General features: G+C 46.6%; 1 protein-coding gene across 2 annotated transcripts in view; it reads left to right on the forward strand.

Moving 5' to 3' along the window:
* Nucleotides 1-25000, forward strand: part of LOC309486139 (phosphofurin acidic cluster sorting protein 2) — a 93475-nt gene that overhangs the window by 34152 nt on the left and 34323 nt on the right. For both annotated transcript variants that reach the window (XM_082153310.1, XM_082153311.1), the window contains exon 11: nt 698-778. In XM_082153310.1, the coding sequence (XP_082009436.1) occupies nt 698-778 (81 nt within the window). The remainder of the gene's footprint in view (nt 1-697; nt 779-25000) is intronic.

Genomic DNA, 25000 nt, shown 5'->3' on the forward strand with positions numbered 1-25000 from the left:
CACCCCCGGCGGCCGCCATTGGCTAACAAGCCTTCACCTGGTGTTAGCATCCCATTGACTCCCATTCATTTTGGCGTCACTTTGACAGCGAATAACTTTACATCTGAGGCGTTTAAAGACTCCATTTGTCCATTATTTATTTCTAAAGAAACACGACAATGTATAAAATGCTCCATTACCTTGTATCTTACGTTATGGCCCCGTAGAAGCAGTTTTTGTAAAAACAGGCTAACGATTGCGTCATAACCACGCGACTCTCTGGAAATTACCGTAGAGACAGGAGGAGAAGCTCGCAGTCAATCGGGGGGACGTGGAGGCATAAAGTCAGATAAAGTCAAGGGAGAAGCCCATAGAGAGTCATAAAGTTGCTCCTGCTCCTAGCTCATGGACAGCTTCTACTCATGCTCTCCGTCTCTGCAAGTTTCGGAAGGGAATGATTCAGATTTCTCTTGGCACATCTCCTAGAAGACTTACAACTGTCAGACAGGCTGCTCACGTCACATCCACGTCGTCAAGCTCAGTTTGAGTCTGCGCAGTTCGCTCGGCAATCAGGAAATGAGTGCTTCTAATTTGCTTCACTTTTCTCCGTTGAAACCTATGGGGTCGCTGTGTCCAGTTTATATACTGTCTATGGTAGGAACACTGACATCATCACACATCATCACACATAACTCAGTGCTGTTGACTTCCTGTTCAGGGTTGTGACTTCCTGTCTGTGGAGAGGAGTGTGACGGGCTCGCGGCAGCAGGAGGACAGCGGGAACGACACCAGCGCCGGGGTCAGAGTTCAGCCGCACACACACACACACACACACACACACACACACACACACACACACACACATGTAGTCGCAGTTCTGAGAAAACAATCATGCTAAACTTTCATCAATGACACTGAATTGTGCAAATTTAAAAAAAATACTTCAGAGAGGGAGCAGTGCATTCTTCCAAGAATAGGATGTTAAAAGTTCCCAGGTATTGTAAATATTTATTTCTGTTCTTAGGAACATGATTATGTATGAAGCCGTGATGATGATTGAGGTGTTTGGGTGATGTAAACTCGTGTTCTCCTCCTAGATCTCAGGCACGACTCTTCAGCATCGTCTCCTCTGATGGACAAGGCCATTACTGGGGCGGTTATTTGAACACTTGTTTTATTGAGATCTAACAAATTATGGAAGCATGTTACAACAATATTATAAATTAAAATAGTTATATCTCTTTTACATAATATTAAAAATAATAATAATAAATAAAAAAAAGGCACAGGTCAAATGTAGTTAGCTATACATTAAGAAGAGTTGGAAATAGTCATGCATACAAGAGAAGCAAACCGGGATATAAAAATGGGTAATTTAGCAAAAACAGTAAATGATTAAATGATTAATGGTTTAATAGCAAGAAAATGTGAGTGAAAATAAGTTGTAAATCAAGCTCCTTCTGCCTCACTCATTATTGGGTCAGTTATTCAAGTAAAACGTTGATTTCAAAACATGAATCTTCTTGGTTTGGAACGTTTTAGATCTGCGACAGTCATGTGTTTCTCATCTCTGTGTGTCTCTCTCTCTCTGTCTCTCTCTGTCTCTCTCTCTGTCTCTCTCTCTTTCTCTCTCTCTCTGTCTCTCTCTCTCTTTCTCTCTCTGTCTCTCTCTCTCTTTCTCTCTCTCTGTCTCTCTCTCTCTTTCAATTCAATTTTTCAATTTCAATGAGCTTTATTAGCATGACTGTGTAACACAATGTTGCCAAAGCATCAACATATATATAATAATTACAATGAATATAAATAATAAAACAAATGTATAGATCATGTCATATGTACAGTAGCATATACAAATAGATAGATAAATAGACATAATCTATCTTCATAAATGAATATATACATTGGGTCTCTCTAGCTGACTCTGGCGTTGTGAATAGCTAACACATATTTAGCCGCTAGTGCAGCTGTACTATCATCTTCTCCCAGTAAGAAGAACAATTTTTCAGTGTCACTCAGTTCAAAGAATGATGGAATCAAGGTTTCAAATCTGGGCAGAAAGGTTTCTCTTATATTGGTGTATTTGGAGCAGAAGAGCAGAAAGTGTTCCTCATCCTCGATGTGCTGTAGATCACAGTGTCTACAGATCCTCTGCTCTCTCTCTGTCCACACACTCACTCTCTCTCTCTCACACACACACACACACACACACACACACACACACACACACACACACACTCATCCTCGATGTGCTGTAGATCACAGTGTCTACAGATCCTCTGCTCTCTCTCTGTCCATGTTTGTCTATGTCTTCCTCTCTCTATCTCTAGATCATGGTCACTTAATTTGTATTTGGAGAGGATTTGTCTTTCTTTAAAATGTTTAATAAATAGATAACTGGCCAATTTAGTGGCTCTATTGAGGGTCGAGTAACATTGGAGTTTATTCTGGAGGGCAAAATGTGCTTTTAGTGATTCATCATGAGTGACTTTTAGATGTTTGTGGATTTGGTTAATGATAGGTTTGGGGTTGATGGGGAGTATAGTCTGATGGACGAGTTGAAGAGCGAGTGTGTTTAGAGGATGAGCTTCTGCTGAGGTTTCATTGGCGAGGAGGGCTTTATATTGGACTGACTCTGGATCAGACTGATGGAGATGATGCCAGAACTGAACACATCTCTTCTGGATCTCGATGTTCAGCGGGTACAAGCCTAGCTCAGCCCTACAGGCGGCAGTGGGCGTATTTCTGTGAACCCCTAAAATATTGTAATTTTTCTACTGATGTTTTATCCCAATTTTTACAATTTAGTACTGGTCCCCAAATTTCACACCCATATAAAAGAATTGGTTTTATTATTGAATTATATAGTTTTATCCAGGTTTTAATGGGTAATTTTAAGTGTCCACATCGTGACTTTATAGCATAGAAAGCCCTCCGAGCCTTTTCACCGAGTGTTTTCACAGCCAGACCGAAGCGTCCCGAAGCGCTGATGTCGATGCCCAGATAGCTATAGCTAGACCTGTGCTGCAGGACATGGCCTTTATACAGGAATTGGTGTTTGTGTCCCTGAGATCGGGCTTTCTTCTGAAACACCATGACTCTGGTTTTGTCCAGATTGACTGTCAGGGCCCAGTCGTGACAGTATTGTTCCAGCAGGGAAAGGCTCTGCTGAAGGCCCTCAGGTGTGCGGGACAGCAGGACCAGGTCATCCGCGTACAGCAGACATCTGACCTCTGACCCCTGTAGAGTGAGGCCGGGCACAGTAGAGCTCTCCAGCGCTGATGCCAGATCATTGATGTAGATGTTGAATAGAGTTGGGCTCAGACTGCAGCCCTGCCTCACTCCACGTCCCTGCTGGAAGAACACACACACACACACACACACACACACTCCACGTCCCTGCTGGAAGAACACACACACACACACACACACACACACACACACTCACTCCACGTCCCTGCTGGAAGAACACACACACACACACACACACACACACACTCCACGTCCCTGCTGGAAGAGCGCGGTTCTGTGGTTACTGATTTTCACCGCACTTTCACTGTTGGTGTAGAGAGATTTTATAATGTCAAATGTTTTTCCGCCGATGCCAATTTGTAGGATTTTGTACAGTAGACCATCATGCCAAATTGAATCAAATGCTTTTTTAAAGTCTACAAAACATGCGAATATTTTCCTTTGTTTGTCGTTGATGTTCTTGTTGATTAGAGTGTGGAGAGAATAGATGTGGTCGGATGTGCGATGTTTTGGTAAAAAGCCAATCTGAGCTTTATTTAAGATGTTGTGTGCTGAGATGTTGTGTGCTGAGATGTTGTGTGCTGAGATGTTGTGTGCTGAGATGTTGTGTGCTGAGATGTTGTGTGCTGAGATGTTGTGTGCTGAGATGTTGTGCGCTGAGATGTGGTGTGCTGAGATGTTGTGTGCTGAGATGTTGTGTGCTGAGATGTGTGAGACGATGCGTCTGTTGATGATACTGCAGAACAGTTTTGCTAAAGCACTGCCCACACTGATGCCGCGGTAGTTATTGGGGTCGAATCGATCACCGCTCTTAAATATGGGGGTGATTAGGGCTGGGTACCGAGTTCGATACTTTTTAGGTACCGACCGAATTGCCTCGATACTATCGAGTATCGAAAAATGACTCATTGTTCGGTACCAGATTTCGATACCTAAGGGGTTAACTCGTCAACGTCAGTGCTCAAACAAATACATATAAAATGCACAAGGACACACCTAAAGTCACTCACGCAAATACACGCAAACTCTACACACACGAGACACGCGGAACTCTCCGCGCACATACTCATATGAGAGGCGCGCGCTCACACAAACTCGCGCACATACGCAATGAGACGCGAGCACACACACAAACTCTCCGCGCAAATACTCCTAAGAGACGCGAGTGTGCGCGCGCACACACACAATACCTTAAAGATGTGGATAAGTCGATCAAAAGTGTGGCTACATTTCTCCAGGCTCGATGCCAACAGCGCGCGATGCAGTATTTGCGGTAAAATAATTGCTGCAAAGGCCGGTACCACGACAGATATGATGAAGCCCTTGAACAGTGCACGGAGTAAACATAAGAGCAGAAAGTTGCTCCGTCTTCGACTGGTAAATGAAGAGATACCTTGTTGATCACTCTGACAGTGTTTATATTGCAATAATGACCTACTGAATGTACATTGCCGTTCAAAAAATTGTTGGTTAGTCAGAATTGTTTTTCAGTAAGGATGCATTAAAGTGATCAAAAATTACCTTAAAACATGTGTAATGTTACAAAAGATTTCTGTTTCAAATAAATGCTGTTCTTTTGAAAATTTTATTCATCAAAGAAACATGAAAAAAATTATCATAGTTTCCAAAATATTAAGCAGCACATCGTTTTCATATTTTTGAAGGATCATGTGACACTGAAGTAATGATTTTGAAAATTTAGCTTTGACATCACAGGAATAAATTACATTTTGAAATATATTCAAATAAGATTTTATATTGTAATACTATTTCACAATGTTACAAGTTTTACTGTATTTTTGATCAAACAAATTCAGCTTTGGGGAGCATGAGCTCTTTATAAAAAAAAAAGTTGTTCCTTTGTGCACTGGCTAAGGAGCATGAGTCAAACGGAAAAAATAAAACCAATGTTTTTCTGAGGTAATGTGTTATGTAATCTTATTAAAATGGATTTCATAAAATTGGTATCGGAAAAAGTATCGTTCAGGAACCGGTATCGAAATCAAGGTATCGGTATCGGTATTGGTATCGAAATTTTTGGAACGATACCCAGCCCTAGGGGTGATGAGTCCTTTAGACCAGATCTCAGGGAAGTGTCCAGCCCAGAACACCAGATTAAATAATTTGGCTATTGTTTGGATCATGCTGGGACTGCTGAGTTTAAGCATTTCGTTATTAATGTGATCTTGTCCACATGCTTTCTTTAATTTAAGATTTTTTATATGTTCTAATATTTCAGATATTGTTATAGATTTATCTAATGGATTTTGATAATTCTTAATAGTTTTTTCCATTGTTACGGCCAGCTCGTTTCGACCGTACATAAAGGATACAAGTACACTGAATGACTTGCAAGTTTTTATTACTCTTCAAAATACAGATAAATTAATATCACAAAGTCTAGGGTTCAAAATCAAAGGGGAAAAATCATAATCCAAATGGGGAAGAGAAAAGGTTGGTATGGGTTGTAAATAAATAAAGGCACGCCAAAAGTGACTTCTCCAGAGGGTGTCAAACCCCTGGACGAAGTGAAGAAGAGTGGTGAAGGCCAAGGTTTTATCCTCTCCACAATCAAGTAGTGAACCGGTGTCAGGTGTGTACAATCTCCCACACTCTCCTGAATCATAACATCACCAGCAGACGAGGAAAGGAAGCGCAGGGTCGTAACACCTCCCTCCTCAAAAAGATTCGGCAACGAATCTAAAAACCAAAGGAAAGACAGTCAAGCACCACCCAAAATGGACACAATAAAAAGTTCTAGTGATCCAAAGAAACGTCTTCTACTCCTCTTCATTCTTCAACACCTCTGGGCCCTAGAGATGCAAAGAAAGAGAAGAACAGGCAACGCAGAGATCACGATTTTACGCTCTAGAAAGGGTGTCAGCTATAACATTATCTTTTCCTCTAATGTGTTTGATTTCTAAATGGAAAGGTTGTAAAATGAGACTCCATCGCATAAGTCGTTGATTTCGATTTCTCATCCGATTCAAAAAAACCAAAGGGTTATGGTCCGTATAGATGATAATCGGTGCAGCAATTGACCCTAGATATACCTCAAAATGCTGTACAGCTTTAAGAGGTCGAATTTACTGACGTAACAGGCAGAGCCAACATGATCGACGCAGTCATCAACTCGAGGTAAAGGAAAACAATCCGGCTTTGTCACAGAGTTAAGTTTTCGATAATCTGTGCAGAATCGATATAAGCCATCAGGTTTATTTACTAAAACACAAGGGGAACTCCACGAACTGAAACTAGATTCAGCCAGATTATGAGCAAGCAGATAGTTCACCTCTTGTTTCAGCAAATCTCTTTTAAAAGGATTGACTCGATAGGCGTTCTGTTTAACTGGACTCGAGGTTCCTACGTCGATATCATGTTCGATGACAGAAGTGCGACCGGGAACGTCAAGGAAAAGAGAAGGAAATGACATCACCAACTCAGTTTTTAAGTCGCCCGTCGACTTTTTCTCGAGAAAGAAAACTCTCATCCTCATCAGCATTCTCTAAAGAATCCCCACTTGTGCTGCGAAAGAGAGGAGACGATTCTGAAAAAGAATCACAAGAGTTGACCACATTAACAGTAACAGAACGAACAGGAGCTATATACAATTTCAACAGGTTACTATGACAGACTTGTACTTTTTTTCTCCAGTCAGGAGTATTCAACAGATAATTATTATCGGAAAGACGTTTAGCTACACTGTAGGGGCCTGTAAATTTAGCCTGAAATGGGTTGGCAGGTAGAGGCAGCAAAGCCAATACTTGATCACCCACCTGAAACTCTCTCAGCTTAGCTTTTCTGTCAAAATGTTGTTGCATTTTTATTTGAGATTTACTCAACTTTTTTTTTGCGAGAGCTCGTGCCTCATACAACCTACGCCGGAATCCACTCACATAATCTGAAATGTTTTCAGAAGGTTTAGACGTTCGCCACTCATCAGCTAACACTGCCGTAGGTCCTCGCACGGTTTTCTCTTTAACATTCGCCGACGCTCCCCTCTGGGCTCCCGTAGCTCCGAACGGGCTCAGCTCTTCCCCCGCGCGTTTGGCATAGAGATACACAAACAACACAGCAAGACCGCGGCAGCACAAACACACCCGCCAAAAAACAACCTACAGTCTTACAAACTGAATCCGCAGAGCTGCCAACTCTCACAAATTCACCGTGAGACTCACGCAATAGTCACTTTTTAAACGCTCTCACGCCACACATCCATTTTCTCACGCAGAGAAAAGTCGCGAAGCAAAGAGGACACAGACACCGACAGACAAGATAGAGAAGGTTACTATTGCTATGAAACAAATTCTCAGCTCTCAGATTCTGTCGATTTAATTACGAAATTCAAACAACAAACACCGTTTTGGCGCTTGACAGATCGCTGACAGAGTTCAAGCGGCACGTGAACCGATCATCTGTTACTCTTTACTACTAGTTAATAGTGGCTAAATAAACACGAATGATCAATAGGTCATTTGAAAGATACAGTTCGACTTACCGAAATGAAATAAAATCGATCGATCTGTGTTTTTCAACTGCGGAAAGAGGTCTATAATAACATCTAGAGGACAATACGTCACGTAAAGTTACTTTTACCTCTGGAAAGCCCATTAATGACCATAGCACGTTAGTTGGACTTTAAAATAATTGCTGTAGAGAGTAGTATTTTGCTAAATATGATAACTATATTACATATTTATTATATTTTTACCTATATCATTAAAATATTATAATGTTGAACTTGTTATTATAAAAAAACGCACAATATTTAATTTGAGATGTTATTTTTAACCTTTAATAATAATACCAGCTGACAGGGCTTTAAATTAACATGTATCTACTGTACCTAGTATTTATCCAAAGGAATCGATATTGAATCAAGATCAGAATCAAATCACAAGAATTGAATTGAAATTGTGAAAGCAATAATAAAAACAGTAGCATACCAGTCATTGTACCATTGTTGTGAATTAATTAGAATAGAAATGTTTAATAATCATCTTTAATAATAACAGAAACAGTTTAGTCATTTATAAGGTTGTTCAGCTTTAAGAAAAGTCTACCCATAATGCATAGTGGGCGAGAGCGTGCAGATAGAAAAAAAAGAGAAATGAGATTGACTCCATGTGCGCTGTATATGTATACTCCTGTTCAAACTTCAGTAAAGAGTTCGTTTATTTTAATTCAAGTCGTCAGTGGTCATTACTGCTTGTTAAGGAAGAAAAGACACGACAATCTTTGGTGCCGAAACCCGGGATAACTTGCAGACAACGTCCGAAATGGCGGAGCGACTTGAAAGACTACACAGAAAACGGAGAGCTGTACGCGGTTCCACGACGAGACTTTTGCAAGACATAGAAGCAGAGGTTGGCAAAGATGATCCGATTGTTGACAGATTATGTGAACTGTTAGCCCTGTTATCTGCAAAAGAGGAAACGCTGCTGGAGTTAGATCGTGAAATAGAGGAGTGTACAGAAATGGATGATTTGGAAAATGAAGTTGTTGATGCGGAGGAGTATGGAGAGCGAGTCATCAGCGCGAAGGCTCGCGTGCGGCGCGTGATGCAGAGAATCCGGGAAAGCACCAACAGCAGGCCATGTGACGCAGTGCCATTGCAGCGCGGACAAACAGTTAAGTTACCCAAGTTAATTATCAGCAAGTTCAGCGGCGAAATTAGCTTGTGGCAAGACTTTTGGAATCAGTTTGAAACCGCTATTCACAGAAACGACGCGCTGAGCAAAACAGAGAAGTTTAATTATTTAAAGACATATGTAACCGGCGCTGCTTCAAAGGCAATAGCGGGACTGATGTTGACAGACGGCAATTACGATCACGCGATCGATCTGCTTCAGAACCGGTTCGGAAGAAAGGATCTGCTCATTAATGCGCATATGACCAAGTTGTTGAATCTCTGCCCAGTAAAGAAATCACACGATGTCAGTGCTCTGAGACAACTTTACGATGAATGTGAAGTACAGATCCGTAGCTTAGACTCGCTGGGTGTTGCATCAGAGGCATACGGCAGCCTGCTATGCCCTGTTCTGCTACAGATGATTCCAGACGACATTGCTCTTCAGTACAGTCGCCAAAGAGGAACCAGTGATGAATGGAAGGTCTCAGAAGTTATGGAATTTCTACAGAAAGAGATTCTGAGCAGAGAAAGAGCCATGCAACTGATTAAGCCAGGTAATTCCAAAGACAGCCAGAGCTATCATAAACCATTTAAAAGACCAGACACATCAATTGAAATGAAGCAGAAAAAGCATCACATGCCGTCAGCTGCAGTACTGCAAACCACCAGTCAAAGAATACAGAACTGTCTTTTCTGTGACAGTGCAGCACACAAAACAGAACTGTGTCCAGGAACTGATATTGCTGCACGAAAGGTAAAATTGATGAAACTGGGACGATGCTTTGTTTGTCTTGGGCCAAAGCACATTGCAAGATTCTGTAAAGCCAAGGTGTGCTGTAATGTGTGTGGAGGCAGACATCATAGTGCTGTGTGTGAGAAAGGAGAAACAAACACTTCAGACACTGACTACAAAGATGATGTAGTTTCTTCATTTGCTTCACATTCTGTTAAGATCCAGCCCAATAAACAGAACACTGTGCTTCTTCAGACTGTAAGAGCATGGGCAGAAGGACCTGGTGGACGTAAAAGCATTCGCTGCTTACTAGATGGGGGCAGTCAGAGAAGCTTCATCAGTGAGAACACAGTAAGAGCTTTAAAATTGCCTGTGACAAAGCAAGAAACGTTCACTCTTCATACTTTTGGCTCTGCAGCACCAGTAACATCAAGGCGCAACACAGTTAAAGTCATTCTGCAAAGCATCTGGAATAAAGAGCAGAAGGTGGAAGTAGAAGCACTCGAGACCCCTCAAGTGTGCAGTGCTGTGATGAAGATTCCAGGTGAGCACATCCAAGCAGAGTTGAAACGAAAAGGCTTGCAGTTGGCAGACTATACAGACCCCAGCACTTGTGATACAGAGTTGTCTATGCTGATTGGTGCAGACTATTATTGGCATATAGTGTCAGGCCAAGTGGAAAGAATCACAGATGCTCTTGTGGCCATTGAGAGCATTTTTGGATGGTCAGTGCAGGGCCCAGTCACAATGTCTAGTCTTTCTGACACAGCATGCATGCACATACAAATTAATGAAGACACGCTGGTCTCAGAACGTCTGAAAGCCTTCTGGGAAATAGAGTCCCTTGGCATTACCATGCAGCAGGCAGACCGCCCTGAAGAAGAGGAGGCTCTTCACATGTTTGAAAAAACAACTCAGTACAAAAACGGGCGATATGAAGTTGAGCTGCCATGGCGACCTGACAAACCAGAACTCCCAGATAACTACAGAATCGCAAGGAAAAGATTTGAAGGGCTTAAAAGAAAGTTGCAGTCAGATGTAGTGCTGTATCACAGATATAATGAAGTTGTGAATGATTACCTTGAGCAAGGCATCGTCGAAGACGTGATGGAGGATGGATCATCTCCAAACGCTGTAAGGTACTACATGCCTCATCATGCTGTTCTTCGAGAAGACAAGGTAACAACAAAGCTCAGAGTAGTGTTTGATGCTTCAGCACATGACATTGGCTTTCCATCACTAAATGACTGTCTACTTACTGGTCCTAACCTGAATCCAGATCTGCTCAGCATACTAATAAAATTCAGACTGAATGAGATTGCATTTACCGCAGACATCAAGAAGGCTTTCTTGCAGATTTCTCTTGCTGAGAAGGACAGAGATGCAGTGCGGTTCCTCTGGCTCACTGCACCACCCCATGAAGACGCAGGTGAGAAGCTGCGTGTGCTACGGATGACGAGAGTTGTGTTTGGAGTGTCCCCCAGCCCATTCCTCCTGGCAGCTACAGTGAGGAAGCATCTGAAGGAATACGAAGACCAACTTCCTGAGGTAGTAAAGATAATAAAGGAATCACTTTATGTTGATGACTTAATCTCAAGTGCAAGTGATGTCGAAAATGCCTTCTCCATAACTACTGGTGCAAGGGAGATTATGTATGCAGCTGGCATGGACCTTTGCAAGTGGACAACCAACTGTGCTGCATTGAAGGAGAAATGGAAGACAACAATGAGTGAACCTGCAGAGGAGACAGAAATGCATGGATCAGTGCTGAAGGTACTAGGCTTGGTATGGAGAACTAAAACAGATGAATTCGTCTTTGACCTGACTGCATTGCTGGATGCTGTAGCTAAAAGAGAGAATACTAAAAGAAGTGTTCTAAAGCTCTCTGCTCGTATATTCGACCCAATAGGCTTTCTTACCCCATTCACTGTGCGAGTGAAATGCCTTTTCCAAGAATTGTGGATACGAGGCCTCGGCTGGGATGAGGAGCTGCCCACAGATCTTGCACAAGAATGGCAAGGATGGTGTTCAGAACTTCCACAGATCCACCACATACACATTCCTCGCTGGTATGGAATAAAACCAGTGCACAGACACGACGCACATCAACTCCACGTGTTTTGTGATGCAAGCGAGAAAGCTTATAGTACTGTCGCTTACCTGCTACGAGTAGCTGATGATGGAGCAAAGACCACATGCCTTGTTGCTTCAAAGTCCAGGGTAGCCCCCCTGAAGAAGATCTCACTGCCTCGTCTTGAGCTGATGGGAGCAGTGATTGGAGCAAGACTAGGAAACAGTCTGTTAAAGCCTCTGAATATGGAGCTCCATCAAGTTCATATGTGGACGGATTCGATGATTGTGCTGCAGTGGATTCGCAGTCCAGCTCACAAATGGAAACAGTTTGTGTCAAACCGAGTGTCAGAAATCCAGTCTTTAACCAATCCTGCAATGTGGTCTCACTGTAAAGGCAAGTTCAATCCTGCAGACCTTCCCACCAGAGGTCAGACTGCAGCTAATCTGAAGGAAAGTGAACTGTGGTGGAAAGGACCTTCATTTCTGACTGCACCGAATCTATTGGAAGAGAGCGATGAAGATCAAAGCGATGAAGATGTGACTAGTGAGCTAAAGCAAGGTCAGAAAAGAGAATGGAACCTGTGCTGGATTTACTGAAGTACAGTAAGCTGAAGCGAGTTCTGCGAGTCACCGCTTGGATCAAGCGGTTTGTGCACAATGCAAGTTCAAGCTCCAAGATGCGAGGTGAGTTGACTGCTGAGGAAATGTTTGAGGCCGAGAAGTACTGGATAAAGGTGACACAAGATAGCAGCTTTGGTCATGAAATCAATTTGCTGAAAGCTGGTAAGACCCTGAACGCAGATTCAAAAATCAGAGACTTAAAACCTTTCCTTGACGAAGATGAATTGCTCTGTGTTGGAGGCAGACTGCAACAGTCAGACTTCAGTTACAGAGAAAAACATCCATGGATTCTGCCCAACAAAAACAGATATTGTGAGCTGCTGGTTCAGCACAATCATGAATTTATCATGCATTCTGGTCTGAGAGACACACTAGTACAAATTAGAAGTAGATACTGGATTCTGCGAGCCAGACAAATTGTGAAAACTATTCTGTCAAAATGTACTGTGTGCAAAAGATTTAAAGCAAAGCCCGCACAGCAGGACACTGCTCCATTACCACGAGACAGAATATCAGAGACCCCCCCATTTGAAGTAACTGGCATAGACTTTGCAGGTCCACTGTATGTGAAGAATGATCGTGCACTGTGCAAGGCTTATGTTGCTCTGTTCACATGTGCTGTCACGAGAGCAGTGCATTTGGAGCTGGTTTCAAGTCAGTCAACAGAAAGTTTCTTGTTAGCACTCAAGCGATTTGTTTCCAGAAGAGGGCTATGCAGGGTCATCTACTCGGACAATGCCAAAACCTTTAAAAGAGCCAACCAAGACCTTAGTGAGCTGTGGAAAGCCATCAAAGATCCACAAATTCTGGAATACTTCTCAGGGAAGGGCATCACTTGGCGTTTCATTGTAGAACGAGCAGCCTGGTGGGGTGGATTTTGGGAGAGGCTTGTAAGGTCTGTGAAAACGAGCCTGAGGAAGGTGCTAGGAAAGGCATCGCTCACCTTTGAAGAAATGTCTACACTCCTTGCAGAAGTAGAGGCCACACTGAATTCCAGGCCCCTCACCTTTGTCCACAATGAGCTCGATGAGCCGCAGCCACTAACACCAGCACACTTCTTGGTGGGTGAACGACTCACTTCACTGCCTCCAAACCCATTTCCGGCAGACTATGATCATCCCACTGTGAGTAAAGAGGATATGACAAAAAGGTGGAGATACAGGAACCGACTCATGACCAACCTGTGGAATCGCTGGAGGAAGGACTATCTACTGGACCTGAAATCTGCACATTCCTGCAACACACAGAAACCTTCTGAGATGAAGATGGGTGACATTGTTCTCATAGGAGATGCCAACACGCCGAGACAAACCTGGAAATTAGGAAAAATTGAAGAGCTGTTCCCAGGCCGAGATGGCAAAGTTAGATCCTGTGCTGTTCGCACATCCACAGGGACTGTGTTAAAGAGACCCATTCAGTTGCTTTACGCATTAGAGATTTAAACTGATGAACAGTTGTTCATGGGGGGAGGATGTTGTGAATTAATTAGAATAGAAATGTTTAATAATCATCTTTAATAATAACAGAAACAGTTTAGTCATTTATAAGGTTGTTCAGCTTTAAGAAAAGTCTACCCATAATGCATAGTGGGCGAGAGCGTGCAGATAGAAAAAAAAGAGAAATGAGATTGACTCCATGTGCGCTGTATATGTATACTCCTGTTCAAACTTCAGTAAAGAGTTCGTTTATTTTAATTCAAGTCGTCAGTGGTCATTACTGCTTGTTAAGGAAGAAAAGACACGACAACCATGTAAACATTGTGTTGTCACTAAACTTAATAAAATTCTGTTTAGTTACCAAATGTTTTGACAATCACAATACACTTTATTGTGATGTAAAAAAAAATGTTCACATTCCCCACCAATCCCAATCCACCCATTTCATGTTATGTCACGTTATGTTATGTTACAGTTTTCACTGTTTACAAAGGCAGGGCCTGCCATCTTGTCTTTTTGGCTTGTTGTTTCTGATTGCACTTTAACCACAAGGGGAAAATCCAACTCAAATCCCAGAAGGGAAAATCAAAACAAAATAAAAGTTAAAAATTGTTTTGAACAATTTCTTTGTCATCTGCAGATTGATTTTAAGTAGGGGAAGAAAAAAAATCGATTTAAATCGTAAATCGGATTTTTTGTGAAAAAATCGGGGATTTTTTTTTTAGGCCATATCGCCCAGCCCTAGTTGTAAGTGTATGCCTGAGGCCGCGGTGTCAGTGGAGGATTGCCTGATAGCTGTGAGTGCGGCGATCGGTGGCGAAAATATCAAATCTGCCTCCCGTATGAACAAAGTAATTGTGTTTTTTCTCAGTGAAAGCCAAATGGTAAACGAATTAATTGAAACAGGGTTGATAATCAAAGACATTTTTGTGCCTGTTTTGCCTTTGTCAAGCCCAGCCAAGAAAGTCATTTTATCAAACATACCGCCGTTTGTAAAAAATGAAAAACTAGAGCAAATACTCCAGAGGTATGGAAAAATAGTAAGTCCAATTAAAATGATTCCTCTTGGATGTAAAAGTCTGAAGATTAGACACGTGATGTCTTTTCGGCGTCAGGCTTTAATGATTCTGAATTCTCAGAGTGATCCATTAAATCTGTCAGCAAAGTTGAGTATTGAGGGAAAGGATTACACTGTATTTATAAGTTCAGAGTCAATGAAGTGCTTTGTGTGCGGTGAGTTTGGACATGTCAGACAAACTTGCCCGAGGCGAGATAAACCAGCTCCGGCTCTGGTACCGGCTGTCGGTGCGGAGAACATTGAGAGGGCGGCCGGCGCGGATGATGCTGCGACCGCTGTGGCGTCAGAACCGCAGCGGGACGGAGCGATCTCTGCGCCCGGTGATCTGCCCGAGGGCACTGGGGTACTGGAGGCCTCTGGAGACGGCCTGGCCGAGGCTGTTGAGGAGGAAGCCGGCCCGGGTCATGCTCCCGCCGAAACGCAGCCGGAGACGAGCTCGGGACAGGTGGGTTTGCAGCCCATGCCCGAAACTGATTTGATTTGCGATGGAGGACAGGCGCAGCCTGATAAAATGGTGAGTGATACTACTACTGAGGAATTGTTTAAACAGGGTAAAGATGACTTTTCATCTCAAGCCTCGTTGGATTTAATGGATGACTCTGAAAATGAGCATGATGATACGGATTTAATGAGTAATTACGGTGAGGATTCGGAGCTCATCTCTGGAGGTAAGATCAAACTTTATTCACTTCAGCAGATTAATCACTTTTTAGATACTACAAAAGGACTACGTAAACCGAGAATTGATTCATATTTCCCTGATGTAAAATTGTTTTTATTGTCCGGCGCCTTGGCTATGAAGAAGGCTTCTTTTGATGAGCTTGATAAACCAAAACGGTACCGTCTCAAGAAACTTCTTAGCAACGTTAGAAGTTCTTTGAAATTGCAAAGTAAAAAATGAGTATAGTTTGGTGTCACGGTAAAACTTAAGAAAACGAGGAAAAAACTCAAGTGCAGAGGAATGGTTTAATAAACAAAAGAACAAAGTAAAACAAACACCCACGAGGGGGAAAACACAACCAAATACAAAACAACAACTTCAAAAACAAACATACCAGAAGGGTCACGGGAGAACAGGAGACGTGTACAAGACAACGATCCGACACAGACAGCAAACACAAAGGAACTTATAAAAGGGACAAATCAGGCAGGTGATGAGGAACAACAGGTGGGGCAAATGAAACCAATAATGAGATAACAAGGAGGGTGGGGTCAAACAGTGACAGGAACACAAACACCACATGTGCTACACGAGACAGGACAGGCATGTGACATTACCCCCTCCTTAAGGAGCGGCTACCAGACGCTCCACTAGGGACGGGAGGGACAGACCAGGGCAGGACGGGAGGGACAGACCAGGGCGGAGGGACAGACCAGGGCGGGACGGGAGGGACAGACCAGGGCGGGACGGGAGGGACAGACCAGGGCGAAACAGGAGGAACAGGACAGACAGACCAGGGTGGGGCAGGGAAAATGGACAGTTCGGGAGGCCAGGGCGGAGACCTTCCCTCGGGCGGCCAGGGCGGAGACCCTCCCTCGGGCGGCCAGGGCGGAGACCCTCCCTCGGGCGGCCAGGGCGGAGACCCTCCCTCGGGCGGCCAGGGCGGAGACCCTCCCTCGGGCGGCCAGGGCGGAGACCCTCCCTCGGGCGGCCAGGGCGGAGACCCTCCCTCGGGCGGCCAGGGCGGAGACCCTCCCTCGGGCGGCCAGGGCGGAGACCCTCCCTCGGGCGGCCAGGGCGGAGACCCTCCCTCGGGCGGCCAGGGCGGAGACCCTCCCTCGGGCGGCCAGGGCGGAGACCCTCCCTCGGGCGGCCAGGGCGGAGACCCTCCCTCGGGCGGCCAGGGCGGAGACCCTCCCTCGGGCGGCCAGGGCTGAGACCCTCCCTCGGGCGGCCAGGGCGGAGACCCTCCCTCGGGCGGCCAGGGCGGAGACCCTCCCTCGGGCGGCCAGGGCGGAGACCCTCCCTCGGGCGGCCAGGGCGGAGACCCTCCCTCGGGCGGCCAGGGCGGAGACCCTCCCTCGGGCGGCCAGGGCGGAGACCCTCCCTCGGGCGGCCAGGGCGGAGACCCTCCCTCGGGCGGCCAGGGCGGAGACCCTCCCTCGGGCGGCCAGGGCGGAGACCCTCCCTCGGGCGGCCAGGGCGGAGACCCTCCCTCGGGCGGCCAGGGCGGAGACCCTCCCTCGGGCGGCCAGGGCGGAGACCCTCCCTCGGGCGGCCAGGGCGGAGACCCTCCCTCGGGCGGCCAGGGCGGAGACCCTCCCTCGGGCGGCCAGGGCGGAGACCCTCCCTCGGGCGGCCAGGGCGGAGACCCTCCCTCGGGCGGCCAGGGCGGAGACCCTCCCTCGGGCGGCCAGGGCGGAGACCCTCCCTCGGGCGGCCAGGGCGGAGACCCTCCCTCGGGCGGCCAGGGCGGAGACCCTCCCTCGGGCGGCCACGGCGGAGACGACCCCTCGGACGGTGGAACTGGCACCACCGGCTCCGGCTCAGGAACAGACACTGGCTCCGGCTCAGGAACAGACACTGGCTCCGGCTCAGGAACAGACACTGGCTCCGGCTCAGGAACAGACACTGGCTCCGGCTCAGGAACAGACACTGGCTCCGGCTCAGGAACAGACACTGGCTCCGGCTCAGGAACAGACACTGGCTCCGGCTCAGGAACAGACACTGGCTCCGGCTCAGGAACAGACACTGGCTCCGGCTCAGGAACAGACACTGGCTCCGGCTCAGGAACAGACACTGGCTCCGGCTCAGGAACAGACACTGGCTCCGGCTCAGGAACAGACACTGGCTCCGGCTCAGGAACAGACACTGGCTCCGGCTCAGGAACAGACACTGGCTCCGGCTCAGGAACAGACACTGGCTCCGGCTCAGGAACAGACACTGGCTCCGGCTCAGGAACAGACACTGGCTCCGGCTCAGGAACAGACACTGGCTCCGGCTCAGGAACAGACACTGGCTCCGGCTCAGGAACAGACACTGGCTCCGGCTCAGGAACAGACACTGGCTCCGGCTCAGGAACAGACACTGGCTCCGGCTCAGGAACAGACACTGGCTCCGGCTCAGGAACAGACACTGGCTCCGGCTCAGGAACAGACACTGGCTCCGGCTCAGGAACAGACACTGGCTCCGGCTCAGGAACAGACACTGGCTCCGGCTCAGGAACAGACACTGGCTCCGGCTCAGGAACAGACACTGGCTCCGGCTCAGGAACAGACACTGGCTCCGGCTCAGGAACAGACACTGGCTCCGGCTCAGGAACAGACACTGGCTCCGGCTCAGGAACAGACACTGGCTCCGGCTCAGGAACAGACACTGGCTCCGGCTCAGGAACAGACACTGGCTCCGGCTCAGGAACAGACACTGGCTCCGGCTCAGGAACAGACACTGGCTCCGGCTCAGGAACAGACACTGGCTCCGGCTCAGGAACAGACACTGGCTCCGGCTCAGGAACAGACACTGGCTCCGGCTCAGGAACAGACACTGGCTCCGGCTCAGGAACAGACACTGGCTCCGGCTCAGGAACAGACACTGGCTCCGGCTCAGGAACAGACACTGGCTCCGGCTCAGGAACAGACACTGGCTCCGGCTCAGGAACAGACACTGGCTCCGGCTCAGGAACAGACACTGGCTCCGGCTCAGGAACAGACACTGGCTCCGGCTCAGGAACAGACACTGGCTCCGGCTCAGGAACAGACACTGGCTCCGGCTCAGGAACAGACACTGGCTCCGGCTCAGGAACAGACACTGGCTCCGGCTCAGGAACAGACACTGGCTCCGGCTCAGGAACAGACACTGGCTCCGGCTCAGGAACAGACACTGGCTCCGGCTCAGGAACAGACACTGGCTCCGGCTCAGGAACAGACACTGGCTCCGGCTCAGGAACAGACACTGGCTCCGGCTCAGGAACAGACACTGGCTCCGGCTCAGGAACAGACACTGGCTCCGGCTCAGGAACAGACACTGGCTCCGGCTCAGGAACAGACACTGGCTCCGGCTCAGGAACAGACACTGGCTCCGGCTCAGGAACAGACACTGGCTCCGGCTCAGGAACAGACACTGGCTCCGGCTCAGGAACAGACACTGGCTCCGGCTCAGGAACAGACACTGGCTCCGGCTCAGGAACAGACACTGGCTCCGGCTCAGGAACAGACACTGGCTCCGGCTCAGGAACAGACACTGGCTCCGGCTCAGGAACAGACACTGGCTCCGGCTCAGGAACAGACACTGGCTCCGGCTCAGGAACAGACACTGGCTCCGGCTCAGGAACAGACACTGGCTCCGGCTCAGGAACAGACACTGGCTCCGGCTCAGGAACAGACACTGGCTCCGGCTCAGGAACAGACACTGGCTCCGGCTCAGGAACAGACACTGGCTCCGGCTCAGGAACAGACACTGGCTCCGGCTCAGGAACAGACACTGGCTCCGGCTCAGGAACAGACACTGGCTCCGGCTCAGGAACAGACACTGGCTCCGGCTCAGGAACAGACACTGGCTCCGGCTCAGGAACAGACACTGGCTCCGGCTCAGGAACAGACACTGGCTCCGGCTCAGGAACAGACACTGGCTCCGGCTCAGGAACAGACACTGGCTCCGGCTCAGGAACAGACACTGGCTCCGGCTCAGGAACAGACACTGGCTCCGGCTCAGGAACAGACACTGGCTCCGGCTCAGGAACAGACACTGGCTCCGGCTCAGGAACAGACACTGGCTCCGGCTCAGGAACAGACACTGGCTCCGGCTCAGGAACAGACACTGGCTCCGGCTCAGGAACAGACACTGGCTCCGGCTCAGGAACAGACACTGGCTCCGGCTCAGGAACAGACACTGGCTCCGGCTCAGGAACAGACACTGGCTCCGGCTCAGGAACAGACACTGGCTCCGGCTCAGGAACAGACACTGGCTCCGGCTCAGGAACAGACACTGGCTCCGGCTCAGGAACAGACACTGGCTCCGGCTCAGGAACAGACACTGGCTCCGGCTCAGGAACAGACACTGGCTCCGGCTCAGGAACAGACACTGGCTCCGGCTCAGGAACAGACACTGGCTCCGGCTCAGGAACAGACACTGGCTCCGGCTCAGGAACAGACACTGGCTCCGGCTCAGGAACAGACACTGGCTCCGGCTCAGGAACAGACACTGGCTCCGGCTCAGGAACAGACACTGGCTCCGGCTCAGGAACAGACACTGGCTCCGGCTCAGGAACAGACACTGGCTCCGGCTCAGGAACAGACACTGGCTCCGGCTCAGGAACAGACACTGGCTCCGGCTCAGGAACAGACACTGGCTCCGGCTCAGGAACAGACACTGGCTCCGGCTCAGGAACAGACACTGGCTCCGGCTCAGGAACAGACACTGGCTCCGGCTCAGGAACAGACACTGGCTCGACGGCGGCCATCTTGTCAGGGAACACAGGCTCGGCAGACGTGACGTGAACACTCTCGGCGGCGGCCATCTTGTCTGAAGACACAGGCTCGGCAGACGTGACGTGAACACTCTCGGCGGCGGCCATCTTGTCTGAAGACACAGGCTCGGCAGACGTGACGTGAACACTCTCGGCGGCGGCCATCTTGTCTGAAGACACAGGCTCGGCAGACGTGACGTGAACACTCTCGGCGGCGGCCATCTTGTCTGAAGACACAGGCTCGGCAGAAGTGACGTGAACACTCTCGGCGGCGGCCATCTTGTCTGAAGACACAGGCTCGGCAGACGTGACGTGAACAGTCTCTGTAACGGCCATCTTGTCCGAAGACACAGGCCCGTCAGACGTGACGTGAACCGCCTCTGGCTGGGCAGACGTGACGGATCGCTGAGGTGGTGCAGGCAGTGCGAGCAGGATCACCGGAACAGGGACCACCGGAACAGGGACCACCGGAACAGGGACCGCCGGAACAGGGACCGCCGGAACTGGGACCGCCGGAACTGGGACCGCCGGAACTGGGACCGCCGGAACTGGGACCGCCGGAACTGGGACCGCCGGAACTGAGGTCACCGGAACAGTCACGGAGGGAGTCTTCCTCTTCCTCCTCCGTTTCGAGACCACTGGAACTGGGGCCACTGGAACTGGGACCACTGGACTCAGGACCACCGGAACTGGGACCCTCTTCCTGGCTTCTCGCTCCTGAAAGCGAGCGAGACCCTCCACCATAGCCACAAAAGTACTGCTGTCAAATGCCCTTCTAAGCACCCAATCCATGGGCTCATCAAGGGCGTAAAAGAAAAGGTCCTTGAGGGGCTCTTCATTAAGTCCCAGTCCCTCTGCTGTACTAAGGAATTCGACCGCGAACTTCCTTAGGTCAGCTCCCTGCTGGCGGAGCGCAAACAGCGCCTGAACACGAAGAATGCGTTCATACTGTGGGCATGAGACAGGGGGAACAAGTGGATGCTGGGAATTCCTCTGCTGAGTCTTTGACATGGTCGGATCGTTCTGTCACGGTAAAACTTAAGAAAACGAGGAAAAAACTCAAGTGCAGAGGAATGGTTTAATAAACAAAAGAACAAAGTAAAACAAACACCCACGAGGGGGAAAACACAACCAAATACAAAACAACAACTTCAAAAACAAACATACCAGAAGGGTCACGGGAGAACAGGAGACGTGTACAAGACAACGATCCGACACAGACAGCAAACACAAAGGAACTTATAAAAGGGACAAATCAGGCAGGTGATGAGGAACAACAGGTGGGGCAAATGAAACCAATAATGAGATAACAAGGAGGGTGGGGTCAAACAGTGACAGGAACACAAACACCACATGTGCTACACGAGACAGGACAGGCATGTGACATTTGGTTGTCAAATAACCCTTGTGGAGTTTTTTTATTGTGTGGTTATCTTATACTCTTTTTCATGGCACCTTTGAAATTTAGCTCATTAAATATAAATGGGTGTCGTGAGGCTTTGAAAAGGACTAGTCTTTTTGATTATATTTTTATGAAAAAGAGTAGTGTTGTTTTTCTACAAGAAACTCACACGGATGTTAATAATCAAATCCAGTGGCAGAGTGGATGGAATGGACAGGTTGTTTTGAGTCATGGTTCAAGTAACAGTGCAGGAGTGGCTATTCTTCTTGGAGCTGAGTTTAAGGAACAAAATGTGAGCGTTTTTGATGTTCTACCAGGCAGAATGCAGAGAGTAGATGTTGCGTTACATGGGCTCGATTTTTCACTTTTTAATGTACTGTATATTAGGGGTGCACGATTCAGAAAATTTCACGATTCGATTCGATACCAATTTTTAGTCTCAAGATTCGATTCAAAATCGATTTTCGATTCAAAAAACGATTCACAGTATGTAAATGTAGTTGACTTTTTCCTGTGTGATTGCAGTAGACATACAATTTAAAAGAAAATAAATAACAAATTAAATGAAGTTTGATATTACTTTGTCTTCATAAAAACTTTTGCAACTAAACAGTGCAAAGTGCCAAGCTTTGGCCAGCTTTCGAATACATTTAATTCAAGTTTAAATTAAAACTTAAATACTTTTTTTTTTTCTTTTTTTTTACATTTAGCTTTAAAGTGCTGTAGTCAGATTAAACAAACAATACTGCTAAATGTAGTTTAAGGAGTAGGCTATTGACAGCAAAATAGGCTACAGAATATTTCGTTCTGTATTGACAGGTGCAATTTTTGAAAATCGATAATAAAAAAAAAATACAATAAGCCTACATTATATCTGCATTTATGTCAAAACCTAGACTTTCAAACATCAAAATGTCATTTATTAATATGAATATTCGTGTCAAAATTACATATAAACATTCTATTTTGCCTGAAAACGCTTCCAACACGCTTGCGTGTCGCGAGAAAAATAGGCGTTGGTTCTATTTCTAGCATGCACACGTTTTCCGCACGACTCGGGCCACACCTGAGACGCACGTGTCACGCAGGCTGTGTGCAAGCTCTAACCTGTTAACATGGGAGCCGAAATAAAAACAGACACGCCACAAAGCCAGCCAGCCAGCCTTCCTTCTGCTCCGCTTCGCTTCTGCTGCACTTCTTCTTTTGGCTATGACAAGAATGTGCAGGCGTAAGTGTGAATTCGATGCAGCGCCATCTATGGGAATGGCAAGCTAAACTCATTTCAGGACAATACCAAAAAATGTATATTTAAAAAAAAAAACAAAAAAAAAACAACAAGAATCGATTTTTGGAATTCTATGAATCGATTTTGAATCGGTAACGTTTGAATCGCGATTCATATGTGAATCGATTTTTTTGCCCACCCCTACTGTATATGCCTCCAATATTGGGACTGAACGTATACTTTTCTTTGGAAAACTTCAGACAGCATTAAGCAGTGTCCCACAGGGGAGAATTATTGTTTTGGCTGGAGATTTTAACAGCACTTTAGATCACACAGTGGACAGAAATCATGAAGAACCTCATAGGCCGTCAGCAGAAGTTTTTAGAAAATTGATAATTTATCATGATCTTGTGGATGTTTGGAGAGAAGCTTTTCCTGATGTAAAACAATATACGTGGACAAAAGTAAATTCAAATAGGGTTTCTGCAGCAAGACTTGACAGAATTATGTTCAAAGAAGTTTTTGTGAAAAGTTTCTTGATAGTTGTATTATTCCTACTCCTTTCTCAGACCATCATTATGTGTCTGTCAATATCACTTCTGCACAGAGCACATAAGCTTATAAGCAATAAGCTTTTGCAGGATCACAACTTTGTGCACTCTTTTAAACTTTTCTGGGAGATGTGGAGAGAGAGTAAGTCTCAGTGTAAATCCCTGAGTCAGTGGTGGGATATTAGTAAAGTTCAAGTTAAGATGTTTTGCCAGAAGTATACTGCACATAATAAGAATACTCTTGGAAACAAAATGAGACAATTTGAACAGGACATTTTGCAGCTGAACATTGAACAATATGATGGAAGTACTGTTGAAGTGTTGGAAACTAGGAAAATTCTTCTCCACAATCTCCTGGAAGAGAAAGCAAAAGAGACTCTGGTTCGGGCAAGGTTTACATCCTTTAATTGCATGGATGCTCCAACATCTTTTTTTTTCAATTTGGAGAAGAAAGTTGTTGATAAAAAAACTTTAAGTCGTCTGAAACTTCCTGAAGGAGGTGAAACAACTGATGAACATGAAATAATTGCTCAAGCACTGCTTTTTTATGAAACCCTTTACAAAGCAGAGCCATGTGATGGAGAAATAACAGAAACACTTCTCCAGGATCTTCCTCATCTGATGGAGAGTGATAAGGCCAAGCTTGATCAGACTTTGCACTTAAGTGAATTGACTGCTGCTATTACAGACATGTCTGCTGGAAAGGCTCCGGGATTGGATGGCTTAACGGCAGAATTTTATAAACAGTTTTGGTCAGTGATTGGAGAAGACTTGTTCTCAGTTTTCTTAGAGTGCTTTGAAAGAGGCACCTTACCGCTGAGTCTACGAAGAGCACTGATCACCTTGCTACCCAAGAAGGGTGATCTTGCGGATATAAGAAACTGGCGTCCAGTGTCTTTGCTTGGAGTGGATTATAAGATACTGTCAAAAGCATTAACTAATAGATTAAAACTCCATATATCGACAATAATTCACGTAGACCAGTCATTTTGTATTCCAAAACGCATAATATTGGATAATTTGTTTCTGCTTCGTGATTTGATCTCATTTGCCAGAGACAATGATGTTAATGTGGGGGTTTTATCTTTAGATCAGGAGAAAGCTTTTGATCGTGTGGATCATGAGTTTCTTTTTAAATGTTTTGAAGCTTTCAGTTTTGGTTCTGTTTTTAGTTCTTATGTTAAATTATTGTATACTGATATTTATAGTTTCTTAAAGATAAGTGGTTCACTCACAAGACCTTTTTCAGTTGGCAGAGGCATACGGCAGGGATGCAGTATGTCAGGTATTTTATATGCCATAGCCATTGAACCGTTGCTAACTGTTCTGAGGCGTCAACTTTGTGGAGTTTCAATGGCGGGCGTTTCTACATCAGAGATGGTATCCGTTAAACTCAGTGCTTATGCTGACGATGTCACTGTCATAATAAGATCCAATGAAGATGTGCGTGAGCTGGAAGTGGCTCTTGACATGTATCAAAAAGCCTCCTCAGCTCGAGTCAACTGGGAAAAAAGTGCATCGTTGTTATTAGGCCAATGGGAGGAAGAAGGTAGGCCTGTTCCCAAACTTCCTCAGCGCTGCCCCTGGAGTTCAGAGGGGTTTAAAGTGCTGGGGGT

The sequence above is a fragment of the Leuciscus leuciscus genome, assembly GCF_965113295.1.
Source record: "Leuciscus leuciscus genome assembly, chromosome: 22".
Classification (NCBI taxonomy): domain Eukaryota; kingdom Metazoa; phylum Chordata; class Actinopteri; order Cypriniformes; family Leuciscidae; genus Leuciscus; species Leuciscus leuciscus.